The 27,613-nt window shown below is 46.1% G+C and overlaps 2 protein-coding genes across 2 annotated transcripts in view; one reads left to right on the top strand and one right to left on the bottom strand.

The window, feature by feature from the left end:
- LOC132571225 (zinc finger protein 709-like) overlaps positions 1-27,613 on the top strand; it is a 1,224,940-nt gene that overhangs the window by 461,463 nt on the left and 735,864 nt on the right. The window lies entirely within an intron of this gene.
- LOC132570993 (vomeronasal type-2 receptor 26-like) lies at positions 470-13,828 on the bottom strand. Its single transcript, XM_060237629.1, has 6 exons — positions 13,740-13,828; positions 11,571-11,862; positions 8,115-8,915; positions 5,752-5,964; positions 4,585-4,711; positions 470-1,380 (listed from the first exon to the last, which is right to left on the bottom strand). Exons 1-6 carry the CDS (start codon positions 13,826-13,828, stop codon positions 470-472), a joined length of 2,433 nt encoding a protein of 810 aa, XP_060093612.1.

The following is a 27,613-nucleotide window of genomic DNA, read 5'->3' as shown; positions in this document are numbered from 1 at the left end:
GGGGCAGCTGTCACTTTTTGATTTCTGTTTGATGATGAGAGCCATGTCCTTACTCTTCTTCTGTGGCCCCATAAGGTAGGACCAGAACCAATAGGTTGAGATTAAATCAAAAGAGTTTCCAGCTCAATATTAGGAAGAACTTCCTGACAGAGCGATTTCTCAGTGGAACAGGCTTCCTTAGGAGGTGGTGGGCTCTTTTTCCTTGGAGGTTTTTAAACAGAGGCTAAATGGCCATTTGACAGCAATGAAGAACCTGTGAATTTAGGGGGTGGTGTTTGTGAGTTTCCTGCATTGTGCAGTGAGTTGGACTAGATGACTCTGGAGGTCCCTTCCAACTCTATGATTCTATAAAAGCGATTTGTTATATCAGCATCTGTTGTTCACGGTTTTGCTGTCAAGTATATGGGTTTCATAACTGCTATGCAGGACGCAGTGGAGAAAAAAAATAATGTTGAAATTCTACGAAAGGTCAGATGCCACCCTCAGATTTCATCATTAGATGCTCCTTGGTATTCAGATCAGGTCTCACTACAATAATGTAGCATTTGAGGAAGAAGATGCAGCCCAGTAATCCAGCACTGGAAGCCAAGATGGAGAAGATCTGCACGGCTACCATGTATTTCCCCTTTGTGCTCAGGTATGTGGGCACAAAGGACACCCATACGCTGCAAAAGACCAGCATGCTGAAGGTGATCAGCTTGGCTTCATTGAAGGCCCCTGGAAGCTTCCTGGCCAGGAAAGCCACCACAAAGGAGATGGCTGCCAGGAAGCCCATGTAGCCCAGGGCACCATAAAACATGGCCAGAGACCCTTCATTGCATTGCAGGGTGATCTGACCAGGCTGGGAGTGCATGTCAGAGTCTGGGAAGGGGGGAGAGATCCCAAGCCAGATGACGCACAGGCCAACTTGCACAACAGAACAAGAAAGAACAATGGAGTTTGCCAAGCTCCTTCCCAGCCATTTCCTCATCCTGTTTCCCGGCTTAGTCGCCATAAAGGCCACCACCACAGTGATGGTTTTGGCCAACACAGAAGAGACAGCAACTGAGAAGATGATGCTGAAGGTGGTTTGTCGGAGAAGGCAGGTCACCTTCCTTGGCTGCCCAATGAATAAAAGGGAGGACAGAAAGGAAAGCAGGAGGGAGACGAGGAGAATGTAGGTGAGGTCCCGGTTGTTGGCTTTGACTATTGGAGTATCCAGGTATTTGATGAAGATTCCCAGCATAAAACTTGTCATTATGGCCAACAGCAGGGCAAAGAAAACTAAACTGATTCCCAAAGGTTCTTGATAGGACAGGAAAGTTATAATTTTGGGGACACATTGAGTCCGGTCCTTGTTTGGATACTGATCTTCTGGACATTTGTCGCAGCGGTCTGCATCTGGAAAGGTCAAAAGTGAGTCTAGTACAACTAGAAGCTACCTTTCATCCACAATAATCTGTTCTACTGTCTTTCCTAAAAGATACACAAGTTCTAACCCCCAGACATAATAGAAAAACCAGTGAAGACTAAGATGGGAATCCTGAACTGGTAATATGCAATGAGGGATGGAGAATTCAGAGCTAGAGGACAGGTTGTGTATTGCAGGAAATATCAGGTTCAGTCCTGGACATCATCCATAAAAAGAGAAGGTCTTGTTCCGGAACCAGGAAAGCCATCTGGCTAAGTCAAGGGTGTTGAACTCATTTGTTATGAGGGCCAGATCTGACACAAATGACCCTTGTTGGGCCAAACCATGTCAGGCCGGATCGGATGTGTCCCTATTAAAGAATAGGTTGCAGAGATATAAACTTTATAAAGGACACAGGCAAACACAAAGTTTTTTTTTAAAAACTGTAAAATAAAACATGCAAGGCTTTTTTTGTAGCAGGAACTCCTTTGCATATTAGGCCACACACCCCTGATGTAGCCAATCCTCCAAGAGCTTACAGGGCTCTTAGTACAGGGCCTACTGTAAGCTCCGTGAGGATGTGCGTTTGCAATAAAAAAGGCCAATGCCATGCTGGGAATTATTAGGAAGGGAATTGAAAACAAATCAGCCAGTATCATAATGCCCCTGTATAAATCAATGGTGCGGTCTCATTTGGAGTACTGTGTGCAGTTCTGGTCGCCGCACCTCAAAAAGGATATTATAGCTTTAGAGAAGGTGCAGAGAAGGGCAACTAGAATGATTAAAGGGCTGGAGCACTTTCTCTATGAAGAAAGGTTGAAACGCTTAGGACTCTTTAGCTTGGAGAAACGTCGACTGCGGGGTGACATGATAGAGGTTTACAAGATAATGCATGGAATGGAGAAAGTAGAGAAAGAAGTACTTTTCTCCCTTTCTCACAATACAAGAACTCGTGGGCATTCGATGAAATTGCTGAGCAGACAGGTTAAGACGGATAAAAGGAAGTACTTCTTCACCCAAAGGGTGATTAACATGTGGAATTCACTGCCACAGGAGGTGGTGGCGGCCACAAGTATAGCCACCTTCAAGAGGGGTTTAGATAAAAATATGGAGCACAGGTCCATCAGTGGCTATTAGCCACAGTGTATGTGTGTATATAACATTTTTTGCCACTGTGTGACACAGAGTGTTGGACTTGATGGGCCGTTGGCCTGATCCAACATGGCTTCTCTTATGTTCTTATGTTCTTATTGGCTACATCAGGGGTGTGTGGCCTAATATGCAAAGCTGTTCCTGCTACAAAAACATTAGCACTCATTGGTCTTAAAGGTACTTTCTTTGTATCTCTCCCATGGGATCCAGGGAACTGGGCAAAAGAAGCTCTGGCTCTTCCTTTCCTTCCCCATGATCCAGGAAGGGGAGCTGCCTCAGCCAATAGAAAAAAGAGATTTGACACAGTAGCTCTGCTTTGCAATTTAGATAGCACAGCATAGCAAGCTCTCCCTTCGCCCTTCCTCCCCAAGGGAGAAGCCACAGCTAAAGGAGAAAATAGAGTTTTTGCTCTGTAGCTCCTGTGTGATTGAACAAGCCTTGAAAAGCAAGCTGTGATGCAGAAGGAAGCAAGAGAGAGGGAAAAGTGCAAACGTAATGCACACTGGCCAAGTGCAAAGTAATGCACATTAGGGCCAAGAATCCCAGCTACAAATACAAGTTGATGGGTTGTGAACTGGCAGAGACTGACCAAGAGAGAGATCTTGGGGTCATGGTAGATAACTCACTGAAAATGTCAAGACAGTGTGTGGTTGCAATAAAAAAGGCCAACACCATGCTGGGAATTATTAGGAAGGGAATTGAAAACAAATCAGCCAGTATAATAATGCCCCTATATAAATCGATGGTGAGGTCTCATTTGGAGTACTGTGTGCAATCCTGGTCACCGCACCTCGAAAAGGATATTATAGCATTGGAAAAAGTCCAGAAAAGGGCAACTAGAATGATTAAAGGTTTGGAACACTTTCCCTATGAAGAAAGGTTGAAACGCTTGGGACACTTTAGCTTAGAGAAACGTCGACTGCAGGGTGACATGATAGAGGTTTACAAGATTATGCATAGGATGGAGAAAGTAGAGAAAGAATTACTTTTCTCCCTTTCTCACAATACAAGAACTCGTGGGCATTCAATGAAATTGCTGAGCAGTCAGGCTAAAACGGATAAAAGGAGGTACTTCTTCACCCAAAGGGTGATTAACATGTGGAATTCACTGCCACAGGAGGTGGTGGCGGCTACAAGCATAGCCAGCTTCAAGATGGGATTGGATAAAAATATGGAGCAGAGGTCCATAAGTGGCTATTAGCCACAGGGTGTGTGTGTGTGTGTGTGTGTGTATTTTGGCCACTGTGTGACACAGAGTGTTGGACTGGATGGGCCATTGGCCTGATCCAACATGGCTTCTCTTATGTTCTAAAAAGGAAGCAGATGACAGCCAATTGTTCAGGAGTCTGATAGGAGCCCTCTGAGGGCCTGATTTGACCCCTGGGCCACATGTTTGATACCTCTGGTTTAATTTCTTAGAATGTCAATGTCAATCAGAATTAGAAACTAGAAATTCACCAGCGATTGATGGGGCAGAACTTATCTGGAGAAAGAGAAAAGCCTGTGCCACATTGCTGGATTTGCAGAGGAAGTGACATCATCACGTTGCAATGCTCTGGAATTTGGGCAAAAACTCCATGGTAAATAATGTTTCTCCTATGGAGTTTTTGATGGAATAATAGGGCATTGCCTGGATGTCACTGATGTGATGATGTCACTTCCTATGCAACACTGGAAGCTTGGCCTGGGTCTTCCTCTTTCTACAGGTAAGTCCCACATTGGCCAACCACCAGGGGGGTCTGGCAACCCTAGCCAGAAGCTGAAGGAAAAATATTTACAGTCAAATTTGTTCATATGGGGGATGAAGTTTAATTTAAGCACTAAAGGGGCACACAGAGTGGAAACCCCACCCCCTACCCCATGCTAACTGCTTTTGCCTCCTACTACCTATTCCCTGAGGTAATACTCTTCAACTCTCGTTGTTAAGGAGATTTCTTTGTACAAATCAAGAAAATTCCAAAAATGGTGAAACCAATCTCAGCACCTGAATGAAATCCTGGACTCTTTCCCCAGGCCCACCTTTCTCCTGTGGATCATCTTACCTTCCTGAACGGAGATGGTTCCTTCCTTACACGGAGCACAAGTGTAGCAGCAAACTGGCTTTTCTTTCCCAATCAGCTTCATGGATCCTGACTGACAGTTCTCGGTACACCTGGACTGGGGCAGGGTCTAGTCACAAAGCCAAGGGGCAGTCAAGAAAAAAAAGGTCAGTCATAGTTGTGGTGGAAAAATTCTAAGTTGGCCCCATTATGAAAACAACCCTTGAGGGGGAAAATATCACTCATACACTGTTTGAAGCACTTAAAATCACTTATTGCCTATAAGCTTTGCAGGATTTAGCTGCTTGAAGAGTACTTTAGGTGAGAAGAGTTTATCTAATGGGAAAGAAGAAGAAGAAGAAGAAGAAGAAGAAGAAGAAGAAGAAGAAGAAGAAGAAGAAGAAGAAGAAGAAGAAGAAGAAGAAGAAGAAGAAGAAGAAGAAGAAGAAGAAGAAGAAGAAGAAGAAGAAGAAGAGGAGCAGCGTAGCCCCTGTACTTTCCAGACCTGGTTGTCGAGGCGCCAGAGACTCCTGCTTTGTTCTACTGCTTCAGACCAGCAAGGCTGCCCACTTGCATCAGAGACAGTTAAGCGTGTGTGTGAGTGAGAGAGAGAAAACGGGGGGGGGGAGGGGAGGGAACTCTAGTATTCCCTATGGAGACTTATTCGCATAGGAAATAATGGAGAATTGATCTGCGGGTATCTGGGGCTCTGGGGGAGGCTGTTTTTTTTGGTTGAGGCACCAGATTTGCAGCATAGCATCCAGTACGTCTCCCCAAAATACCCCCGAGTTTCAAAAAGATTGGACCGGGGGGGCAATTCTATGAGCCCCAAAAGAAGGTGCCCCTATCCTTCATTATTTCCTATGGAGGGAAGGGATTTAAAAGATGTGTGGTCCCTTTAAATGTGATGGCCAGAACTCCCTTGAGGTTCAATTATGCTTGTCACACTCTTGCTCCTGGCTCCGCCCCCAATGTCTCCTGGCTCCACCCCCAAAGTCCCCAGATATTTCTTGAATTGGACTTGGCAACCCTAGGAGGTTGGCATTTCTGGTGGCATAAAAATCTCGTGTGCGTGTCTCTCTCTCCCTCCCCTGCTTCAGGCTGCTGCCAGTTTGGTGTAGTGCCAGTTTGGTGTAGAGTTCATGACATTTATAGGATGGATTAGCCCACCTGATTATACCCCCGAGGCCACACAATGGCATCCTGATCGATGGAGAACTTCCTGGATGTGAATGTTTTTCTCTCTATGCTGCCGACTTTCACTCCACCACAGGATTTGTTGGGGAACACCACCCAGTTCACGATGTCAAGGATTGCTGATGGATCCCTATTCTCCTCCACAGAAGTATTGTAAAGCTGGAGGTTCCTCAGGAAAGGATAAAGCTGGGATAATGACAGAGAACACACAAAAAACTGGGAAATAGAAATGACACTGTTTCTAAGAGCCAGTGGGTGGTGTGGCTAGAACAGCAAACTGGAACCTAGGTTCAGTTCCCCACATCTGCCACAGAAGATCACTGAGTAACCTTGAGCCCATCACAAAGTCTTGGTCAGGCCTATCTCAGAGGCCCCATTTTTGTGAGAGAATGGTGGAGGTTAGAATAGCACTCTAAAATCCACTTTGAGTCTCAACTAGGGAATAAAGTGGGGTATTGCAAGGCTTTACCAAGTAACACTCAGATAGATTTCCGCTATGCAAACACAGGCGAAGCTTTGTTGATATGTTACAAGTTCAGGCCTTTCCCTTATGGAGGCCTTGCCAGAGGTGAAAGTAGGACTTTTCTGGTAGAAAAAGCCTGGCAGGAACTCATATGAATATTAGGCCACACTCCGACACCAAGCCAGTTAGAACTGCGTTCCTGTGCATTCCTGATCAAAAAAAGCCCTGGGTGAAAGTAAGAATTATAGACATCAATAAGTAATTTGGAGAAGCTTGGACTCCCCCCCACCAAGACCTTTTTCACATAGCAGTTCAAAGGGAACACATCTCCTTATTTCCTGAGAAGTGAGTTATTCTCAGCTTGGGTTGCCAGGTCCAATTCAAAAAATATCTGAGGGTTTGGAGGTGTAGCCAGGAGACTTTGAAGGTGGAGCCAGGAGACATTGGGGGTGGAGCCAAGAACAAGGTTGTGACAAGCATAATTGAACTACAAAGGGAGTTCTGGCCATCATATTTAAAGGGACCGCACGCCTTTAAAATGCCTTCTCTCCATCGGAAATAATGAAGGCTAGCGACTCATAGAATTGGGGGGGGGCTCATAGAATTGGACCCCCTGGTCCATCTTTTTAAAACTTGGAGGGTGCTTTGAGGAGAGACACCAGAGTAGACAGACCCGGTGATGAGAAGAGTCCCAAAATCACATGACGGATACACCAAAGACAGTGGGGTCCTGGGAACTTTTGGGTCCTGTGCCTGTAGGGTTCTTCAGACCCTACATCTTAGACCTTATAAAGGTACTCCTAAATGTGCAGAATTTCAGCTCATTAACATATTCAAAATCATCCATGGTTGGTATGAGACCAACTTACCACTTCCATTGAGACATAGGCCAAGCGAATGGTGATCCTGTAGGGCAGGGGTCCCCAACCAAGCGGGCTGCGCAGCCGCCCCCCCCCCAGCCTTGCCATCCCCCGTTTTCACCATTTTAATGCCAGAGAAGGGACCGTGAAGAGCCTTCCAGGCCGACCTCTCCCCCCACCCCCCCCGCAGCCAATCAGCTGATCCAATCAACAGGGAAAACTGCGGCAGCAGTTTGCGAGCGACTCGCTGAAACAGCCATGCTGCTGCGGTTTCCCCCGCCAATTGGATCAGCTGATCGACCGGGGGGGGGGGGGAGAGAAGTCGGCCTGGAAGGCACTTCACAGTCCCTTCCCCGGCATTAAAATAGTGAAAAGTGGGGATGGCGAGGCTGCATGGGGGGGCAGGGCGGTGACGCTGCGAGGGGGCGGGGCAGAGGAGGGAGAAGGAAATGGCACCACACGGGGGGGGGGGGCGAGGCTGAATTGGGTGTCCACACCCTGCCGGCTCTGGGGCCGCTGTGGGCCAGCTGGCCCTGATGCCAGCCCCTGGGCCAAAAAAGGTTGGGGGGCACTGCTGTAGGGTTTTCAGCAGGGCTTTTTTTGTAGCAGGAACTCCTTTGCATATTAGGCCACGCACCCCTGTCGTAAGCAACTGGACTCTTAGTACAGGCCCTACGGTAAGCTCTTGGGGGATGGGCTACATCAGGGGTGCATGGCCTAATATGCAAAGGAGTTCCTGCTACAAAAAAACCCCTAGTTCTCAGAGTAAGTGACATTCAGAGTTGGCTTGTGATTGCCTGTCTCTGTGTAGCAATCCTTGAATTCCTTGGTGATCTCCCTCCCCATCCAAATACTAACAGGGGCTGACCCTGCTTAGCTTCCAAGATTTTACAAGATCAGGCTAACCTGAACTATCCAGCACGCAGGGCCATATACAAATCCCACCACTAAATGAGTCAAACGAGTTAAAAATGAAAAGAGATTGAAATGATCAATGATGTTATATATAATACCTGCCAGGACTGCACCCTTTGAAGTTCCAGTCTTTCTCCACCTCCCACCTTCAGCGGACCTTTCCTGGATGTGTATGCAGAATGCAAGGCACGAGCCACAGCCTGGAGACCAATGTAAATATTGTGGCCTTCATCATATAGGACTCTTTCAAGCACATCTTGAGTAGGAGCTTCCAGTTTATCCTTCTCGGCACATCTCTGCTGGCCTTTTGCAGACCGCACATATTTGGAATACGAACAATTAAAAGCTTCCTCCCCAAACCGATTCATACGACTGAAAAGCGTGTCAGAGTTGTCATGTGTTTGCCTCTTTCGTGTCTGGATTACAGACAAAGAGCCGTGCATATCATGATGCGCGCTGATGACCTGCAAAGACACTGTGACCCAAACTTTTCCCGCTATGGAATCCATGATGTTATCAATTGTTTTCTTAAAGTACATGAAAAAAAACAGGAAGTTAAAGTCTCCATACAAAACCAGCACATTAACTTTTGTCTGACTCAGAGAGAAAATTATATCATCCACTGCTAGGATCATGCTTTGGAAAATTGCCGTCTCTCCTTTGATGTTGTGTGAGAAGACGACACAGATACCATTACTAGTCATCAACGCTTTCATGGTTCTCGAGAACTCCATTCCATCGTCGGTGTCCGGAACAATCAAACCAATCCATGTCCATCTAAAATGCAGGAGCAGTTTGACAACCCCCAGAAAATAAGCCTTCTCTTCGGGGTTTATTAGGTAGAAAACTGGTAGCTGAGTTTTTTCCTCATTGATTTGCTTATCAGATCCATAACTGATCTGTTAAGGAAAAGGAGACTCTGGTGTATGATTCATATTATGCCTCCCCATCCTCAACAATAACAAAAAAAAAAAATCCTAGCATATTTTTACAACATTTCATAGAAGCCAGGGCAAGTAGAAAAAGCAAAGGCCCCCTACCTGCCCCCCCCCCGCAAGTAACAATATGGCTTTAGATGTTGGGTTTATATCCCACCCTCCACTCTGAATCTCAGAGCCTTCACCACTTGCAGCTGCAGGAATGGCCTAAGGTCAGCCATAGCTCTGTCAGAGGTTGTCCTTGAAAGAGCAGCTGCTGTGAGAGCCCTCTCAGCCCCACCCACCTCACAGGGTGTCTGTTGTGGGGGAGGAAGATAAAGGAGATTGTGAGCCACTCTGAGACTCTGAGATTCGGAGTGGAGGGTGGGATATAAATCCAATCTCTTCTTAAGTGTGCGGATAATTTATAGCACATAACTAAGATAATTTATAGCATAGCACAGTATTCCCCACTACTACCTATGGGTGTGAAAGCTGGACAATGAAGAAAGGAAGAAAATTGATTCATTTCAAATGTGGCACTGGAGGAGAGATTTACAGATACCATGCCAAAAAGACAAATGAGTGTTCTAGATCAAATCAAGCCTGAACTATTGGGACTACTGGACTTTAGTCCCATTCTGAGAAGACCAGAGCAACTGGAAAAGATAATAATGTTCGGAAATATTGAAGACAGGAGGAAAAGAGGAAGATCCAGCTCGGGAGAGATTGACCCAGTTAAGGAAGCCACAGTCCTCAATTTGCAAGATTAGAGGCCATTAATTCACAGGGTTGTCGTAAATCAGAAGAAGCCCTTGGCAGCCCTTAACACACATGCAAGCTAGTGAGCCATGGCTGTTCTGTGTAAAGAACAGAAAAGAAGGGCCACAGACTGAAATGCGCTTCATATCCGGAAATCACGTCGTGTGGAGTTATATCATATGACGAGGCTACTATACATCATATCATTCTTCAAGAATATTGACTCAAGCAGCGATAACATTGAGCATTGAAAAGAGACTGCTTGTTTGTAAGGACTTTACTGCAAGGAGATTCCTTTATAGCAAGGACCGTGTCAATATAAAATATCTGAAAGCATTTGTATGTACTTGTTAATTAGGCCATTTTGAATATGGCATATCAATTCATTTGTGTGGCGTTTTTGTGAACACAGGCTTTTGTGAGTTTGGTTGAGTCATTTACACTGGGTTCCCTCTCCTTTTCCATTTGAGTAATACAGTTTTGGGGGATGACACAATTTACAGACAAATTTACTTTTTCTTTAGAGGAACAGAACGGTATTTTAACAGACAATGATACTTTGTTTAAGGATCAATCCAGCTTAACCAAGGCTGACTGGTCACAATTGTTAAACACCTATAAGGAAAAGGCTAGGGTTGCTTTACATGCAGCTTTGCTTAATGATTATTGCTGTGCTAATAGGATGCCTCGTGGGCTTAGGATGCAGAAAGATCTGGCGCTATCTGTAGATAATGAAATGTTTTGTAAACCTGTGTAAAGAAGCAGACTGAGGGCAAGACAGTGGCTAGTCAATTTCTCTAACTAGTGTTACCAAGAATGGAAGCCAAAATAGGACTTCTTGATTCTGGGTGGGAGTCATTAAGGGCAGGGAATAAGTATGAGGTTGGTCACCAAAATCATATCCCTAAGCGTCACAAAATATAGGGAAGTCTTTTTCTTAGAAACTGGGTCGAAGGAGGGTTTTCTGTTCATAGTGTTTACATTTCCATGTAATTATAAACATAGGGGACTATTTTGTCTGTCTGTTTTTAAAACAGTCTTGCCAACTCAGTTTTAGCAGAAGTGGCAGTTTGCAAAACATGTATGTACATCCAGGCCCGCCCCGAGCCCTTCCAGCGCCCTAGGCAAAACAGCTCCGCCCGCCCTTGAGTCCCAGTGCCTGCCGCCTCCTCACAAGTAGCCCTGTGCCTGCCCCCCCTCCCCTCCCCTCGCCACCCCCCCACCCCCCCGCTTGTTTTGAACAGATCTCTGGAGGAAGTTTCCCCCGCTTCTTTCCAGAAAGGAGGGGGAAGAAACTTCCTCCAGAGGTCTGTTCAAAACACACGCAGACCTCTCAAAGCCGATATGGCCAGGCGACCTCGCAGCGAGCGTTTCTGGCAGCGGGCAGCTGGCTGCAGCGGCAGGGCGAGCGGGGGTGGGGGGGAGCTGGCAGTGGTAGCGCAGGGCTGGGCAAGCTATGGGAGCAGGTGGGTGGTGGCAGGGCAAGCTTCTGGGGGGGAGGAAGGGAGCTGGCAGGGCAAGCTTCAGGGGTGGGCGGGCGGCGGCAGGGCGAGCTTCTGGGTGGGGCGGGCGAGAAGCAGCAGGCGAGAAGGAGCTGGCAGTGCTGGGGGGAGGGAGCCAAATTAGGCAGTTGTCTTGGGTGGGGGGGAACCCAGTTCCCCGCCCCCTGGCTCCCGGCACCCTAGGCAACCGCCTAGTTTGCCTAGTGGGTGAGCCGACCCTGTGTATATCACAGGGACAAAAATGTCTCTCAAACCAGCCTTTAGTTAAACTACAGTCTGTAGTCTCAGGTTTTTTTATGTCCCTTGACCCTTTCTTGATTTTTTGGGAGAAACAGCAAAAAGAATTGGTTTCCGTTTTTTCTTTCATTCATACCTGTGGGATTTTGTAGATGCTCAATATGTTGGAAATGTGGGTAGAGATGTCAGAGGTTCCTCCTTCAAGAACAGCCAGTGAGTTATTCTGACCTCCACAGTGATAGTTGGGAACGTTCTTCCATTCAGCAGATATCAGATCAACCATGGCATCAAAAATCAGTCTTTCACTGGACAAGGTTTCATAGATGTTGTAGCCCAGAGTAATGTTGGGCAACAGCCTAGGATTCTGATTGATCTCATGAACGCTGAAGATGAAGGACAGAATGTTCCAGAATTTTGAGTATTCAAGCCTGCAACAAACAAAGAAGCGTCCTATTATCATATTCCATGACATGAAAACAGCTTCTGAGATTATTTCTTTAACTCTAAGTGGTCTTTCCAGGTCTGTGATGTTCATGTACAGTGGATTCAAGACTAACTAAAGGAAATTATTCTTTACTCAAAGAGTAATTAAATTGTGTAGTTCACTGTGCATCGCTGTAGTGAATAGCCACAAGCAGAGGTGGCTTTAAAGGGAGGTTTGATGGGTACAAGCAGAGTGGTTTGAGATTTCAGGGGCCCTGGGCAGACAGTATTCTATAAGCCCCCTTTCTGACCACCACCAGGACCAATGTTTCCTCTAAGCTGCAGAGTCTTGTCAGCAAAAATTCCACTTTGTGGTATTAAAGTTGTGAGTTACTGGCATTAAAGTTGTGAGCTACTGCATAAATTATTGTGCTCTGGGACAATTTTTCCTGAGCTAAGACAAAAATGTGTGAGCTGGAGGCTAAAAATCTGTGAGCTAGCTCACGCTAACTCCGTTTAGGGGGAACACTGTCCAGGACCTCAACTTATGCCTTCCTTCCAGCCCTGCCCCCACACCGCCCCCCAGTTGCCTACGTGTCTTCCCTTCTCCTGCTCAGTGGTGAGAGTTTCCACTGACTGTATAGCATTTCCTCAAAGGTGCTGGGTTGTGTGTACAGATAACAACATCAGTGCTGTGCCTTCCTGAGGTTCCCACCTTTGAATGCCACATGTAAGTCCTTCCCTGGAAGCATGTGAGGCAGGACTCTGTAGGGGCCCCAGCAACTATCCCACCTCCAGTTTGGTGTAGTGCTGAAGTGTGCAGACTCTTTTCTGGGAGAAACAGGTTTGATTCCCCACTCCTCCACTTGCAGTTGCTGGAATAGCCTTGGGTCAGCCATAGCTCTTGTAGGAGTTATCTTTGAAAGGGCAGCTGCTGTGAGAGACCTCTCAGCCCCACCCACCTCACAGGGTGTCTCTTGTGAGGGGAGAAGATATAGGAGATTGTAAGCCACTCTGAGTCTCTGATTCAGAGAGAAGGGCAGGGTATAAATCTGCAGTTTTCTTCTGCAGTATGATGATACTAGCCCTGGGAACACACAAAGGTGTCTTCTGTAGATATGTGTTCCTCAGCTGAAATACCACTAAACAAATATGTAAACAAAGTAATGTGGTTTTTAAAAAAAGACTTCCATTCTATTAATCAGGGATAGCTGAAAAGTTTGCCAATAATGGGCGTGTACTGTGAACATTCACGGTTTTTAGCCCTGATTATTATCCTGGACACCTGTAAAAATGAAATTCTTACTGTGTAAATATCAGGTTCCATTCATCAGAAGTTTTGCTTTCCCATCTGCATGGATGACATTAATAAGACTACAGACTTGAGGTCAGAATTAGTGCATCCTCAGAACTTCCTTAGATACTTTATCCTTTCCTTTGGTCTTAGACTCTTGATGGGAAAAAACTATATTTGCTTCTCCATAGCTCCATAGTTTTTAAGTTGTGCATCTGAACAGTGGCTAGGCTCTGTCTGAAGTTCAGCAAAATTGTTGTTATGAATCAGTTCTCAAGGAGTTGTGATGCTCAACACACATAGGAGGAAAAGTGCATGCAGCACAAACACACACTCACCAAATTTTCCAATTTTTGCTGAAAGCCTTTCTCTGCTTACTCTACACTTGTATTTGTTGATGTGGCAATAGCCTACTCCACAGGGCTGAAAACTCTGCCTACTCAGAGTTGTTCAATTGTCCTGCAATAATCTGTTCTCAGCTGTCTTCCAAAGCAGGCATGTTAGTAAATGGAACCAGCAGTTTCCTTCACGTTAAAATAGAATTGTAATAGAGTGCTTAGTTTTCATTGCAGAATTAGTTGCACTCACTGTAGGGCAGCCACCGTCCAAACACACTTGACAGCCTCAATATGCCGTGATGCAGGGGACAGAGAGGGATGGTAGTAGCCCCCTAGCATTTTAGGAGGAGGAGGAGGAGGAGGAGGAGGAGGAGGAGGAGAAGAAGAAGAAGAAGAAGAAGAAGAAGAAGAAGAAGAAGAAGAAGAAGAAGAAGAAGAAGAAGGGGGAGGAGGAGAAGACGGAGGAGAAGAAGAAGATGGAGGAGGAGGGGAGGAGGAGGAGAAAATGGATTTATATCTGTCGTATGCTCTGAATATCCTGCCCTGTACTCTGAATCTCAGAGTCTCAGAGCAGTCACAATCTCCCTTACCTTCCCTCCCCACAACAGACACCCTGTGAGGTCGGTGGGGCTGAAAGAGCTCTTACAGCAGCTTCCTTTTCAAGGACAACTCCTACAAGAGCTATGGCTGACCCAAGGCTATTCCAGCAGCTGCAAGTGGAGGAGTGGGGAATCAAACCCGGTTCTCTCAGATAAGAGTCCACGCACTTCACCACTACACCAAACTGGTTCTCTAAGAAGCTGAGGAAGCCCTCTCTGTGTCTAGTCACCAAGCAAAGAGCATGTCCCCATACTTAAAACACACACACAAATCATCATCCAGTGTCAGGAAGCTAAAAGTGAAATTCACCAAATGCAGTGTTTTGAAATAGTAGGCTGAGCCTTCGATTAGTGTCCGTATATATCCTCAATCTGTCCCAAAAGGCAAGACAGGGACAATACAAGGGGAGTGATTTACCAGACACGGATGGTCCCTGGGATTCTGGGAGGACTGGAACAAATGCAGCTATAATCTACCACCACCATGTGATTTCTTACGGGATCAGGTAGACATAGGGAGCACTTGAAAAACGGGTATGAGTGGGGAAAAACATCGCTCCGGTTGTCAAGAGGAGTGCGTCGATGATGTGGTCTCCAGGGCTGTAATAGTTCAATTCACCTATGTTATCTTCCTTCAGATTCAGTGGGCATTTTGCCTTGAGCACCTCACAGGCTGCGTGGGGCAGCAGAAGCAGAAGAAGCAAAAACAGCAGCGGCACCATCCTAGCCCTGCTTCCTACAGTCTCTCCCTTGCGGTGGCACTGAGCTAATTAGAAGGAGCCAAAAGCACCTTCTGAAAGGCTGAGACTATAGTGATCAGGTGGATAGAACCATGGCTACACATCTTCAGGGGACAGTGTTGATGAGCCTCGCTCGCACCGGCATAGTGCCCCCCCCCTCCCCAGATATCACCCTCACTCCTTGGGAAGTATTTATACACTAGCTTTTCCAGGCACATTTGAAAGGAGTTTGGGGAGGGTGGAATACAAGTGCAATAAATAAATCTTGCTTTTGATTTTGATGTTTACGTTATTGCTTTCAAAGGTGATCTCTGGAGAAATCCCTTGAGTTTTAACCAACAGAAGAGTTAAATCACCATGATTTTGATAATTGTACAGGGGAAGAGAGAGAGTCAGCTGCTTGGGAGCATCCTGGACTCTCTAGCGGCTCTGGGGATGGGTGCACAGCTGGAGAAAACAGGACTATGACAATTCACCAGAGCAATTTGATGTTGTGACATGGGTTATCTGAGAAAAGCAGGTTAAGCTGGCCTGAGTTTTACTGAACTGAGTTTTATGCTTGGGGGGCAACTAGGGTTGCCAAGTCAAATTGAAGAAATACCTGGGGACTTTGGGGGTGGAGCCAGGAGACTTTGGGGGTGGAGCCATGAGCAAGGGTGTGGCAAGCATAATTGAATTCCAAGGGGAGTGCTGGACATATCATTTAAAGGGACCGCACACTTTTTAATGCCTTCCCTCCATTGGAAATAATGAGGGAAAGTGGCACCTTCCTTTGGGGCTCATAGAATTGGGCCCCCTGGTCCAATCTTTTTGAAACTTGGAGGTTGTTTTGAGGAGGCACCGGATGCTATGCTAAAATGTTTTTGCCTCCGTCTCAGAAAAACAGCCCCCCCAAGAGCCCCAGATACCCGCAGATGAATTCTCCATTATACCCTATGGGAATCGGTCTCCATAGGGAATAATGGAGTACCCAGCAGACATTTCCCCCTCCCCCCACTTTCTGGCCCTCCTGGTGGACCTCCAGATGGCCCTCGGGTTTGGGGGAGTGTTGGACTGGATGGGATGTTAGCCTGATCCAGCATGGCTTCTTTTATCTTCCTATATCTTTTGCATATTAACAATTTCCAAACACAGTTGGTTTACTCTTCAACTTTATGAACATGTTAGCAGAATGTGTTCTGCTGCTTGGACCTCCTGATGGCCCCTGGGTTTGGGGCAGTGTGTTGGACTGGATGGGCCATTGGCCTGATCCAACATGGCTTCTCTTGTGTTCTTATGTATGATGCATATTAATGATTTCAGAACAAAGATGGTTTACTCAACATTATGAACACATGCAGAGGTCATGGCATATGTGAAACAATTGGTGACACTCATCTGTGTTTAGAAAGCTTTACAGTTTCCCAGGACTTTTTTGGGAGAAAAAGCCCAGCAGAAACTAATTAGCATATTAGACCACACCCCCTGACAGCACCATTGTTTCACACAGGGCCTTTTTGTAGAAAAAGCCCAGCAGGAACTCATTTGCATATTAGGCCACACCCTCTGGTGCCAAGACGGCCGGAACTGCGTTCCTGGGCATTCCCGCTCAAAACAATAACAAAGCCCTGCTGATTCCACTTGTAAAAGTCTGGCCAAGGCACTCTTGTGGTCAGGAATAAGATCTATGTAAGCTGACATAAGGTCCAACAAAAACAATTGATACACCATAATGGGCTGGTAGTTGTCTATATGAATATTAAGCACTGAGGAGGAATAGAGCCATCAACCAATGGTATCCAGTTTATGTCCCTCTTTCCCTGTTGGAGAAGAGAATGACCCCTGTCCAGGGCTTTTTGTGTAGAAAAAGCCCGGCAGGAACTCATTTGCATATTAGGCCACACCTCCTGACATCGCCATTGTTCCCCACAGGGCTTTGTTTGTAGAAAAAGCTCAGCAGGAACTCATTCACATATTAGCCCATACCCCCTGGTGCCGTGCCAGCCAGAACTGTTCCTGTGCTTTCTTACTAAAAAGCTCTGCTCCGTTTCAGTCTGGTTTGTGCCTCGACTGCAAGCAACAAAGAGGGCGCAGGGTAGGTGAATAAGGACAGGCTATCCTACTGCTGTTTGTATGCACATTCCTAGCCTTGCACGAAGCTGGCAGAATGATGGATGGCTGTTCCCAAGCTGACATGACTAACACTAGAAAATTCTCCAAAGCTGGAAAGCTGGCCGATGCAGGTTCCTCAGAGTAGATGACAACAACAATTTTACTTTTAGGCTTTGGGTTAGATGTTCTCCATTCAGACTGCTGAACTGCAACTAATAACGAAGCTCAAGACTATGCATCCTCCTGGACTGAATCGAGACCTAGGTTTCCTGTCTCTTTACCAATGCTGATTACGCCATGCCTATGACCTCTCTGCATACCTAATCTAATCATGCCTGCTATTGTCATTCACCTGTTATTGTCATTTGACTACTTAGCATCTGAAAGCTTAGCTTCTGAAAGCACTCCACTCTCTAAGATATACGGACAGAAGGACTGATATTCTAGCTGTATCTGAAGAAGGGAGCCCAGCCCTGGCGCTAGGAGTTCTGCTGCTTGAGGCAGACCTCCACGCTGCAACCCCCCCCCCAAACTCCCTTAAGAGAAATCCTTTCGCGCGCGGCATGATGATGTCACTAAAAGTGACGTCATCACACAGAGCAGGGAGAGGGAGTGACAGGTGGCGCACAATAGTGCTGTCGAGCTGCCACTTTCTCTACAGAGCGCACTGTTTTAGCGGTGCCCGGCCGCTTTCAGGTTGAAGGCAGTTTCATCCATTGCTGGTGGTCCTGCCCCAATGTGAAATCTTTTGGGTTGGATATTTGCTAAAAATCAAAGCTATTACAGGTTATGACTTACCTTTAAAACTGGAACATGTACTACTTGATTGTTGGACCAGCTTTGGGGGCCTGTTTTTTGAAGTAGAGGCACCAAATTTACTGCAAAGCATCTGGTGCCTTTCCTCAAAAGACCCTCCAAGTTTCAAAACGTTTGGACTGGGGGGGGGGGTGTCCAGTTTTATTAGCCCCAAAAGAAAGTGCCCCAAAATACCTGCCAAGTTTCAAAAAGATTGGACCGGGGGGCCAATTCTATGAGCCCCCAAAGAAGGTGCCCCTATCCTTCATTATTTCCAATGGAGGGGAGGCATTGAAAAGGTGAGCAGTCCCTTTAAATGCAATGGCCAGAACTTCCTTTGGAGTTCACGCTTGTCACAACCTTGTTCCTGGCTCCCCCCCCCCCCCCCTCAAGTCCCCAAATATTTCTTGAATTGGGTTTGGCAACATTAATAAGTCGTTATATGTCCATGGGTGTTTCAGCTAATATTTGTATCTTCATTACACTTGTGCCATATGCTCTTAGCGTTGTCAGCTGAACACCCCTTGTAGTTTTGACTCATTTCCTGAAATGCCCTGGTTGTTCTAGCAACAAACCTTCCCTTCTATTTCTGTAACTTCGGGGGGAGACAATTTCCTCCCTACCCTGCTTTATGCATCTAACAGTAGGGTTGCCAAGTCCAATTCAAGAAATATCTGGGGACTTTGGGGGTGCAGCCAGGAGACTTTGGGGGTGGAGCCAGGAGACATTAGGGGTGGAGCCAAGATCAAGGCTGTGACAAGCATAATTGAACTTCAAAGGGAGTTCTGGCCATCACATTTAAAGGGATGGCACACCTTTTAAATTCCTTCCTTCCAAAGGAAATAATGAAGGATAGGGGCACCTTCTTTGGGGGCTCATAGAATTGGCCCCCCGGTCCAATCTTTTTGAAACTTGGCAGGTATTTCGGGGAGAGGCACTACATGCTATACTGAAAATTTGGTGCCTCTACCCCCAAAAACAGCCCCCCCCCGAGCCCCAGATACCTGCAGATCAATTCTCCATAATTTTCTATGGGAATAAATCTCCATAGGGAATAACAGAGTTCCCAGCAGACATTTCCCTCCCCTCCTCCCCCCCCCCACCGCTTTCTGACGACCCTGAAGCAGGGGGAGGGCCTTCAAACCGGGGGATCCCCTGCCCCCAACTGGGGATTGGCAACCCTATCTAACAGTAATAATATCCCCCCCCTACTTATATAAAAAGCTGCGACTACCAAGAGGGGGACGTGATGAAATAAACATAATTTATAAAATTATGTATGAGGAGAGGAGAGCTGACTAGGATTTCCAGTCCCCAGGTGGTCAAACCGGAAACTGCAGTGTACTGATTAGCAAACACTAGAAATAAACCACTGTTTTTTAATGTTGCAAATAAATGCTTAAGCAATTTCTTTCATAATGATGCAATTATATTATTATCATCACAAACCAAAATTCATTAAATGTCCATAGAAAAATCAAAAAAGTTATTTCACCCCACTCTTGTAAGGCAGTACTTTCAAAAGCAGAATGTTATTTCACATCGTTCTTGTAAGGTAGTACTTTACAGTCCACTGTCTCAGTTCTCCTTTGCTTGAAAGATGTAGACAGCACCACGCTTGTATATGATTCCTCCTATGGGTAGCAGACCAAAGTCTGGCAGGTGCGGCGGCTACACAGGTCCTAGGTTCAGTTCTGTGTTTTGTTCACCTTCCACTGGCCGCTTTCTTTTATACCCCACTTGTGCAGCTGCACGAGTGGGGTATAATAGAGAATTGATCAGTGGGTATCTGGGGCTCCAGAGAGGCAAGCTGCAAAGTAACATTTTATTCTAATGTGTGAGCAATTGCCTTTAGCACGGGTTCCAAAGCTAAAAGACCACTGCACCTGTTAGACTTTGGTCTGCTACCCATAGGAGGAATCATATACAAGTGTGGTACTGTCTACGTCTTTCAAGCAAAGGAGAACTGAGACAGTGGACTGTAAAGCACTACCTTACAAGAGTGATGTGAAATAACACTCTGATTTTGAAAGTACTACCTTGCAAGAGTGGTGTGAAATAACTTTTTGATTTTTCTATGGGCATTTAATGAACTTTGGTTTGTGATGATAATAATATAATTGCATCACTATGAAAGAAATTGCTTAAGCATTTTTTTTTTGCACATCAAAAAGTAGTGGTTTATTTCTGGTGTTTGCTAATCCCCAGGTGGGGGCAGGGGATCCCCAGTTTGGAGCTCCCCCCCACACTTCAGGATCATCAGAAAGCAGAGTGGGGGGAGGGAAATGTCTGCTGGCCACACCATTATTCCCTATGAAGACCGATTCCCACAGGGTATAATAGTAAATTGATCTGCAGGTATCTGGGGCTCTTTTTTGAGGTAGAAGCACCAAATTTTTAGCATAGCATTCGGTGCCTCTCCTCAAAACACCCTCAAAGTTTCAAAAGGATTGGACTGGGGGGGGGGGGGTGGTCCAATTCTGTGAGCCTCCAAACAAGGAGGTCCTACAACTGATGGACGAATTAAAAACGAATAAGTCACCAGGTCCAGATAGCATACATCCAGGAGTTCTGAAAGAACTCAAAGTTGAACTTGTGGAGCTTCTGACAAATGTCTTCATTGACATTTGCCTCCGTTCCTGAGGACTGGAAGGTAGCAAATGTCACCCCCATCTTTTAAAAGGGTTCCAGAGGAGATCCGGGTAACTACAGGCCAGTCAGTCTGACTTCAATACCAGGAAAGTTGGTAGAAACCATTATCAAGGACAGAATGAGCAGGCACATTGATGAACACGAGTTATTGAGGAAGACTCAGAATGGGTTCTGTAAGGAAAGATCTTGCCTCACTAACCTGTTACAGTTCTTTGAGGGGGTGAACAAACATGTAGACAAAGGAGACCCAATAGATATTGTTTACCTTGACTTCCAGAAAGCTTTTGATAAAGTTCCTCATCAAAGGCTCCTTAGTAAGCTCGAGAGTCATGGAGTAAAAGGACAGGTCCACTTGTGGATCAAAAACTGGCTAATTAATAGGAAGCAGAGAGTGAGTATAAATGGGCAGTCTAAACAGTGGAGGATGGTAAGCAGTGGAGTGCCGCAGGGCTCAGTAACTTGTTCTTTAACTTGTTCATAAATGATTTAACTTGTTCTTTAACTTGTTCATAAATGATTTGGAGTTGAGAGTAAGCAGTGAAGTGGCCAAGTTTGTGGATGGCACTAAATTGTTCAGGGTGGTAAGAACCAGAGAGGATTGTGAAGAACTCCAAAGGGATCTATTGAGGCTGGGTGAGTGGGCGTCAACGTGGCAGATAAGGTTCAATGTGGCCAAGTGCAAAGTAATGCACATTGGGGCCAAGAATCCCAGCTGCAAATACAAGTTGATGGCGTGTGAACTGGCAGAGACTGACCAATAGAGAGATTTACAAGAAGTACTTTTCTCCCTTTCTCACAATACAAGAACTCGTGGGCATTCAATGAAATTGCTGAGCAGTCGGGTTAGAACGGATAAAAGGAGGTACTTCTTCACCCAAAGGGTGATTAACATGTGGAATTCACTGTCACAGGAGGTGGCAGTGGCTATAAACATAACCAGCTTCAAGAAGGGGTTAGATAAAAATATGGAGCAGAGGTCCATCAGTGGCTATTAGCCACAGTGTGTATATATAAATTTCTGGCCACTGTGTGATCCAACATGGCTTCTCTTATGTTCTTAAGGTGCTGCCTCCTTCATTATTTCCAGTGGAGGGGATGCATTTAAAAGGTGTGCAGTCCCTTTCAATGTGATAGCCTTTGGAGTTCAATTCTCCCTGTCACCACCTTGCGTCTGACTCCACCCCCAAAGTCTCCTGGCTCCACCCCAAAGTCTCCTGGCTCCACCCCCAAAGTCCCCAGATATTTCTTGAATTGGACTTGGCAACCGTAAAGCTGACAATGAGAATTTTTTCTCTTTTCAGCCTAAAACTTTGGTTTTAACACCTTCGGGATAGCTCAATTGCCGCTGCACACTTCTCGGCCTAGGAGGCGCCCTTCCCTTTCAGTCTTTAACGGGAGATCGTTAGCCAAGAGTTAGAGCAAGAAAGTCTGCAAGCGAAAGGAAGAAAGGGAGCGGCGCATTTCCGGCTTCCCTTTTGCAGAAATCTTGTTTGCATTGCTCCAGGCGCCGCTGGAAGAGCTGGGAGAGTATCTGGTGAGCTCGTAGAAGTTTTCGTGCGGGGGAAAGGGGGCGGGGGGAGCGGCAACGCAAGATCCAAAGCAGAGAGAAAAGGGGGGGGACCTATCAATTAGGGGAATAGCCTCTTCATCAGGGGGGCAAAATAAGGTTTCCGCACAGCTAAAAAAAAATGCGCAAAGAACTGCTGGGAATAAGACCCGCGGCAGACTCGAAAGGGATTTTTATTGTCCTTTTAGGCAAGGGAGGGAGGGTGACGGGTCAAAGACGGAGATAGGGTTGGTAAGTCCGACTCCAGAAATATCTGGGGACTTCGGTGGTGGAGCCAGGAGCAAGGGTGTGACAATCACGTGTGAACACCGAAGGGAGCTCTGGCCATAGGATTTGGAGCGACGGTGCTCCTTTTAAATGCCTTCCTTCCATGGGGAATAATGTAGGATAGGGGCACCTTCTTTGGGGGCTCATAGAATTGGACCCCCAGGTCCAATCGTTTTGAAATTTGGCAGGTATTTTGGGGGGAGGCTCCGGATGCCATACTGCAAATTTGGTGCCGCTAACTCAAAAAACAGGCCCCTCCTGGAGCCCCAGATATGTACAGATCAATTCTCCATTATACTTTATGGGAATCGGTCTCCATAGGGAATAATGGAGTGCCCAGGGGACATTTCCTCCCCCCCCTTTTCTGATGACTTTGAAGCGGGGGGGGGGCTTCCAAACCGGGGGATCCCCTGCCCCCACCTGGGGATTGGCAGCCCTAGGCTGAAGAGATCAGTAGAACCTGCATTATCGTCAGCAACGCCCGTTTGCTAACAAATGCTTACCTGAAATCATCCCCTTTGGGCTCTGAAGCAAAATTTTGGAGGGCAGATTCTGAGGGGAGGAAATGTTAGGATTGTTCCAGGGTCTGGAAGTCTTCAGAACCCTCCAGCGACTTACCAAGAACCAGGCAACAGTGAAAGGGTTTCAGGAATTTTATTGCAGCAATTGTTTCCTGCGTTGTGCAGATGGTTGGACTAGATGACCTTGGAGGTCCCTTCCAATTCTATGATTCTAGCGTACACCAAGCTCCTCAGAAGCAGTCCTCTGAGGCACTATATTTGTCCCTGCATCCCCATGTGAAACATCTCTCTTCCCTTCCTCCAAGGCAGAGTTAGGTGAAGTTGCAATCGGTGTTCCCTCTAAGCTGCAGAGTCTTGTGAGCAAAAATTCCACTTCGTTAGCCACTGGCATTACAGTTGTGAGCCACTGCAAAAACACTTGTGCTCTGGGGTCATCCTTCCTGAGCTAAAATCAAAAATCTGTGAACTAGAGGCTAAAAATCTGTGAGCTAGCTCACCCTAACTCAGCTTGGAGGGCACGCTGCTCTGGGGCCATTTTTCCTGAGCTAAGGCAAAAAATGTGCGAGCTGGAGGCTAAAAATCTGTATGCTAGCTCACGCTAACTCAACTTAGAGGAATCCCAGTAGGCAGGCGTGTTGGTCTGAAGCAATAGAACAAAGCAGTAGACGAGTGGCACCTTTAAGACCAACTAAGCTTTATTAAGAATGTAAGCATTCGTATGCTCTTTAGCAGACTTCATCAGACAAAATGGGAATGGACGCAGCAATTCTTAATATAAGTGGGCAGTGTGGAATCATGGGAATGTTTTTAGCAGATTAAAAGAATCACAAATAGGGATCTGTGTTTGTTAGTGTTAGGACAAAGCAGGGCTGAAACAACAGTGGAGGGTGATAAAAAGCAGACTGCTGTCGTAGGTGCGAAGTGCCATAAATCTAGGTAACATTCTGACTTTGTTAGTTTAAATAGAGGGCATGGTTTCTCAAGAGATTATAACATCCATTATAGTTTGCCATTAGAAAAAAAGGAAGACATTAAAATACAGTGGAGGATGGGTTGGTATATGCCAGGGGTGGCCAGTGGTAGCTCTCCAGATGTTTTTTGCCTGCTACTCCCATCAGCCCCTGCCATTGGCCATGCTGGCTGGGGCTGATGGGAGTTGTAGGCAAAAAACTTCTGGAGAGCTATCGTTGGCCACCCCTAGTATATGCAATAAGACAACTTAGAGGGAACACTGGTTACAATCTGTTTCCCGATATGCCTACAACATACACAATCATACATTGCATGCTTGCTATAAGAAAGTCATTATTATACATTCATGGGTGTTTCAGTTAATATTTATGCCCTTACTGCTTGGAGCATGTGTTAAGGAGAGGCGCCAGATACTATGCTGAAATTTTGGTGCCTCTGACTCAGAAAACAGCCCCTCTGGAGCCCCAGCTACCCATTGATCAATTCTCTATTATACCCTATGGGAACTGGCCTCCATAGGGTATAATGGAGTGCCCAACAGCAATTTCCCTCCCCCCCCCCACTTTCTGATGACCCTGAAGCGGGGGGAGGGCCTCCAAACCAGGGGATCCCCTGCCCCCACCTGGGGATTGGCAACCCTAGCTGGAGAGGACCTGCACAAACCGACGCGCCACTGCAGTGCAGCAGTGTCCTTTGTTGTCTGGGTGACTGTTGTGGGTGGTTTAGAGGTGCCCCATCCCACCTTTCTCCTCCCTCTTCCCTTTGGAAGTCCTGATCCACTGAGATGTGGGCTGCTTTTCTGCTCCTCTGGGTATATGTGAAGGGAGGGTTTTTTCCCCTGGGATTATGTACAAGAGTTATATAAGGTCTTTTCAAGGTCAGCAGTAGGGTTGCCAGGTCCAATTCAAGAAATACCTGGGGACTTTGGAGGTGGAGCCATAAGCAAATTTGTGTCAACCACAATTGAACTCCAAAGGAAGTTCTGGCCATCACATTTAAGGGGACCACGTACCTTTTTAATGCCTTCCCTACATTAGAAATTATGAAGGATAGGGGCACCTTCTGTGGGGGCTCATAGAATTGGACCCCGTTTTGAAATTTGGAAAGCATTTTGAGGAGACTCATCAGATGCTATGCTGAAAGTTTGGTACCTCTATCTCAAAAAACTGCCCCTCCAGAGCCCCAGATACCCCAGGATTAATTCTCCATTATACCCTATGGTCCAGCAGACATTTCCCTCCCTCCCTCCCCTCTGTTTCTGATTACTCTGAAGCTCCAGAGGGCCTCCAAACCAGGGCTCTCCTACCCCCACCTGGGAATTGGCACCTCTACCCACGAGTTGTTGAACTTTCAAGTTTTTCACAGTAACACAGGGCAACCAAAGGTTCAAGTTTACCTTCACACTATGCAAACGATCTCTGCTAGGATTGTGCAACAAACGGAGGGTCTGGGCTCCTTTCACAGCCATGTTGTTCTGCCTCCCCCCCCCCCCCCCGCCCTGCTTCCCTTCAGCCTTAAAGATGCAGACACACCATCCAAAGAGAAAGGCTTTCTCAGGTAGAGACTGAAGCCTCCGAAGGGGGAAAGACACATGATGGCTGTGGGGGCAGAGCTTCCCCCCATTGGCCAGCTGACTGGGGGCGGGAAGGAGCCTGGGAAAGCAGGAGAACCCCCACTGGGACCTGGGGATTGGCAAACCTAGTCAGCAGTGCCAGGTATTAAAGATGGCATGACTTGGAGATGTCAGTCACTGACCTGATTCACACAAGCAGAGACCCTGCAGGCCTGGCCCAACAAGGTCTCATTTATGTCAGATTCGGCCCTCATAACAAATGAGCTTGACACCCTGATCTATCTAGTTGCCGAGTGCAGGGCTGGAATCCCTCATTTGTGGCCTTGAAACCGTACAGAGGAGAGGGCAACCAAGATGATGAGGGGGTTGGAGCACCTTCCCTAGGAGGAAAAGCTGAAGAGTCAGGACTTTTCAGGTTAGAAAAGGGATGATGTCAAGGTCTTCGTTGCCTTCGCTACTCTCGTCAACTGAGAAGACCTCCAGGATTGGGAATCAGGTGGGTTGCTTAATGGGGGAATCAGAATTATCTGAGAGGGTGGTTCAGTTTCACCGTGGGCCCTCTTCAGAGCCTCTTGGGAAGATTCACGGACTCAGATTATCTCTCTTTCTGGCCCTGTCCATCTCTCTCTCTTTCGTGAAGAGTGGTTCCTCACGGTCCCCTCAGCATCCCCCTTTTATTCCGCTGCCTTCCCCCTCCTCCAGGACTTCTTTGCTGAGGCGATGGGTGTCTGACCTCGTCTAATGGCCCGCAAGACACACCTGGCTCGACCTTCCTGAAACTTCTCCCTGCTCCCGCTCAGCCCGAGAGTTTCTATCTTCGAGCGGTTGGTACTGGTTTCTCCCCGCTCCCCAATATACTTTTCCTCCCTGCCTGACTCTTTTCTGACCCCACTCAATTATGAGGACACACTGGGTTCTTCTCCACTCAGCCCTGCTGACCTCCCTCCTCTGATCCCTCCTGGAAATGGCTCTAGGTTGCCTAACTCTGAGGGGTTTGCTCCAGCGCGGACGGTCTCCCCCTATGTAGGACAGAAGTCCAGGGTCCTGGCTCAGAGGACCAGGACAATAACTAAGGGAGGACATGATAGAAGTTTATGAAATCATGCATGGGGTGGAAACAGCTGGCAGAGATAACTTTTTCTTCCTCTCCCCAAAGACTAGAACTCAATGGCATCTGATGAAACTGATGGGCGGTAGGTTCAGGGCAGACAGAAGGAAATGCTACTTTACCCTGAGAAGGATTAAAATGTGGAATTTGCTCCCAGAGGATGTAGTGATGGCCACACTAGGCAGCTTTTGTGTTAAAACAATTTTTATTGGTAACATATGGCAGTTATATCTAATACTAATAAAATATTAATAATCACTTAATGCCTTCCCCATACATTACCCTTTTCCCTCCCCCCTCCCGCCAGTCTTAATTATAAACATTGGTAACATAAGGTAACAATTTCTATTTCTACATCCTTAATCATTTTTCACCACCATCCCCTATATTACTTTCTAATTACCCTCCCCCCGTTACTTGGCTCCCGCTGATGATGATAATTCAAAATAATAATATTTAAAGGTAATCAAGAACCAATATTTATACTCTATCTTCTTCTAAAACTTAATCTTAATCATTATCAAAAACTACTAACATTTAAAGATACACTTAACTACTAAAACCAAAAATTAATATTCTTCTTTCTTCTAAGACTTAATCATTATTAAAAATTGTCCAATATTTTTTTACTTTCCACTCTTTTTCTACATATCTTCTGCATTTTTTCCACTTCATCTTAAAAACCTCCAAATCGTAGTCTCTTAAAGTTCTTGTTAATTTGTCCATTTCACTCCATATCATAACTTTAACTATCCAATCCCATTTTTCTGGTATTTTTTCTTGCTTCCACAACTGCGCATACAATGTCCTAGCAGCTGAGAGCATATACCATATTATAGTTCTATCTTCTTTTGGAAACTTTTCCATTTGTAATCCCAAGAGAAAAATCTCTGGCACTTTCTTGAATTCGTACCCCAAGATCCTAGAAATTTCTTGTAGAATCATCTGCCAATACTGTTTTGCTCTTTCACAAGTTGACCACATATGGTAAAAAGAACCTTCATGTTTTTTACATTTCCAACATCTATCTGACATCTTATTGTTCATCTTTGCCAATGTTTAGGAGTCATATACCACCTGTATATCATCTTGTAACAATTTTCTTTTATACTCTGAAATGTTGAAATTTTCATAGAATTTTTCCATAAATACTCCCAAGTATCCATCTGTATTTCTCTATTTACATTAACTGCCCATTTAATCATTTGAGACTTCACTACTTCATCTTCTGTAGGCCAT

Source organism: Heteronotia binoei, chromosome 5, assembly GCF_032191835.1.
Source record: "Heteronotia binoei isolate CCM8104 ecotype False Entrance Well chromosome 5, APGP_CSIRO_Hbin_v1, whole genome shotgun sequence".
Lineage (NCBI taxonomy): Eukaryota > Metazoa > Chordata > Lepidosauria > Squamata > Gekkonidae > Heteronotia > Heteronotia binoei.
Note: the sequence above shows the minus strand (reverse complement) of the source record. Positions and strands in the feature narration are given on the sequence as shown.

What these genes read in the sequence shown, in the direction of transcription:
- LOC132570993 (XM_060237629.1), bottom strand. Translation starts at nt 13,828, where the DNA reads ATGCTAGGGGGCTACTACCATCCCTCTCTGTCCCCTGCATCACGGCAT. An exon ending in AAAGGGTGCAGTCCTGGCAG is followed by an intron (nt 5,965 to 8,114) that starts GTATTATATATA and finishes TCATTATCCCAG; the next exon opens with CTTTATCCTTTCCTGAGGAA. An exon ending in GGCCTCGGGGGTATAATCAG is followed by an intron (nt 4,712 to 5,751) that starts GTGGGCTAATCC and finishes CTTTGTGACTAG; the next exon opens with ACCCTGCCCCAGTCCAGGTG.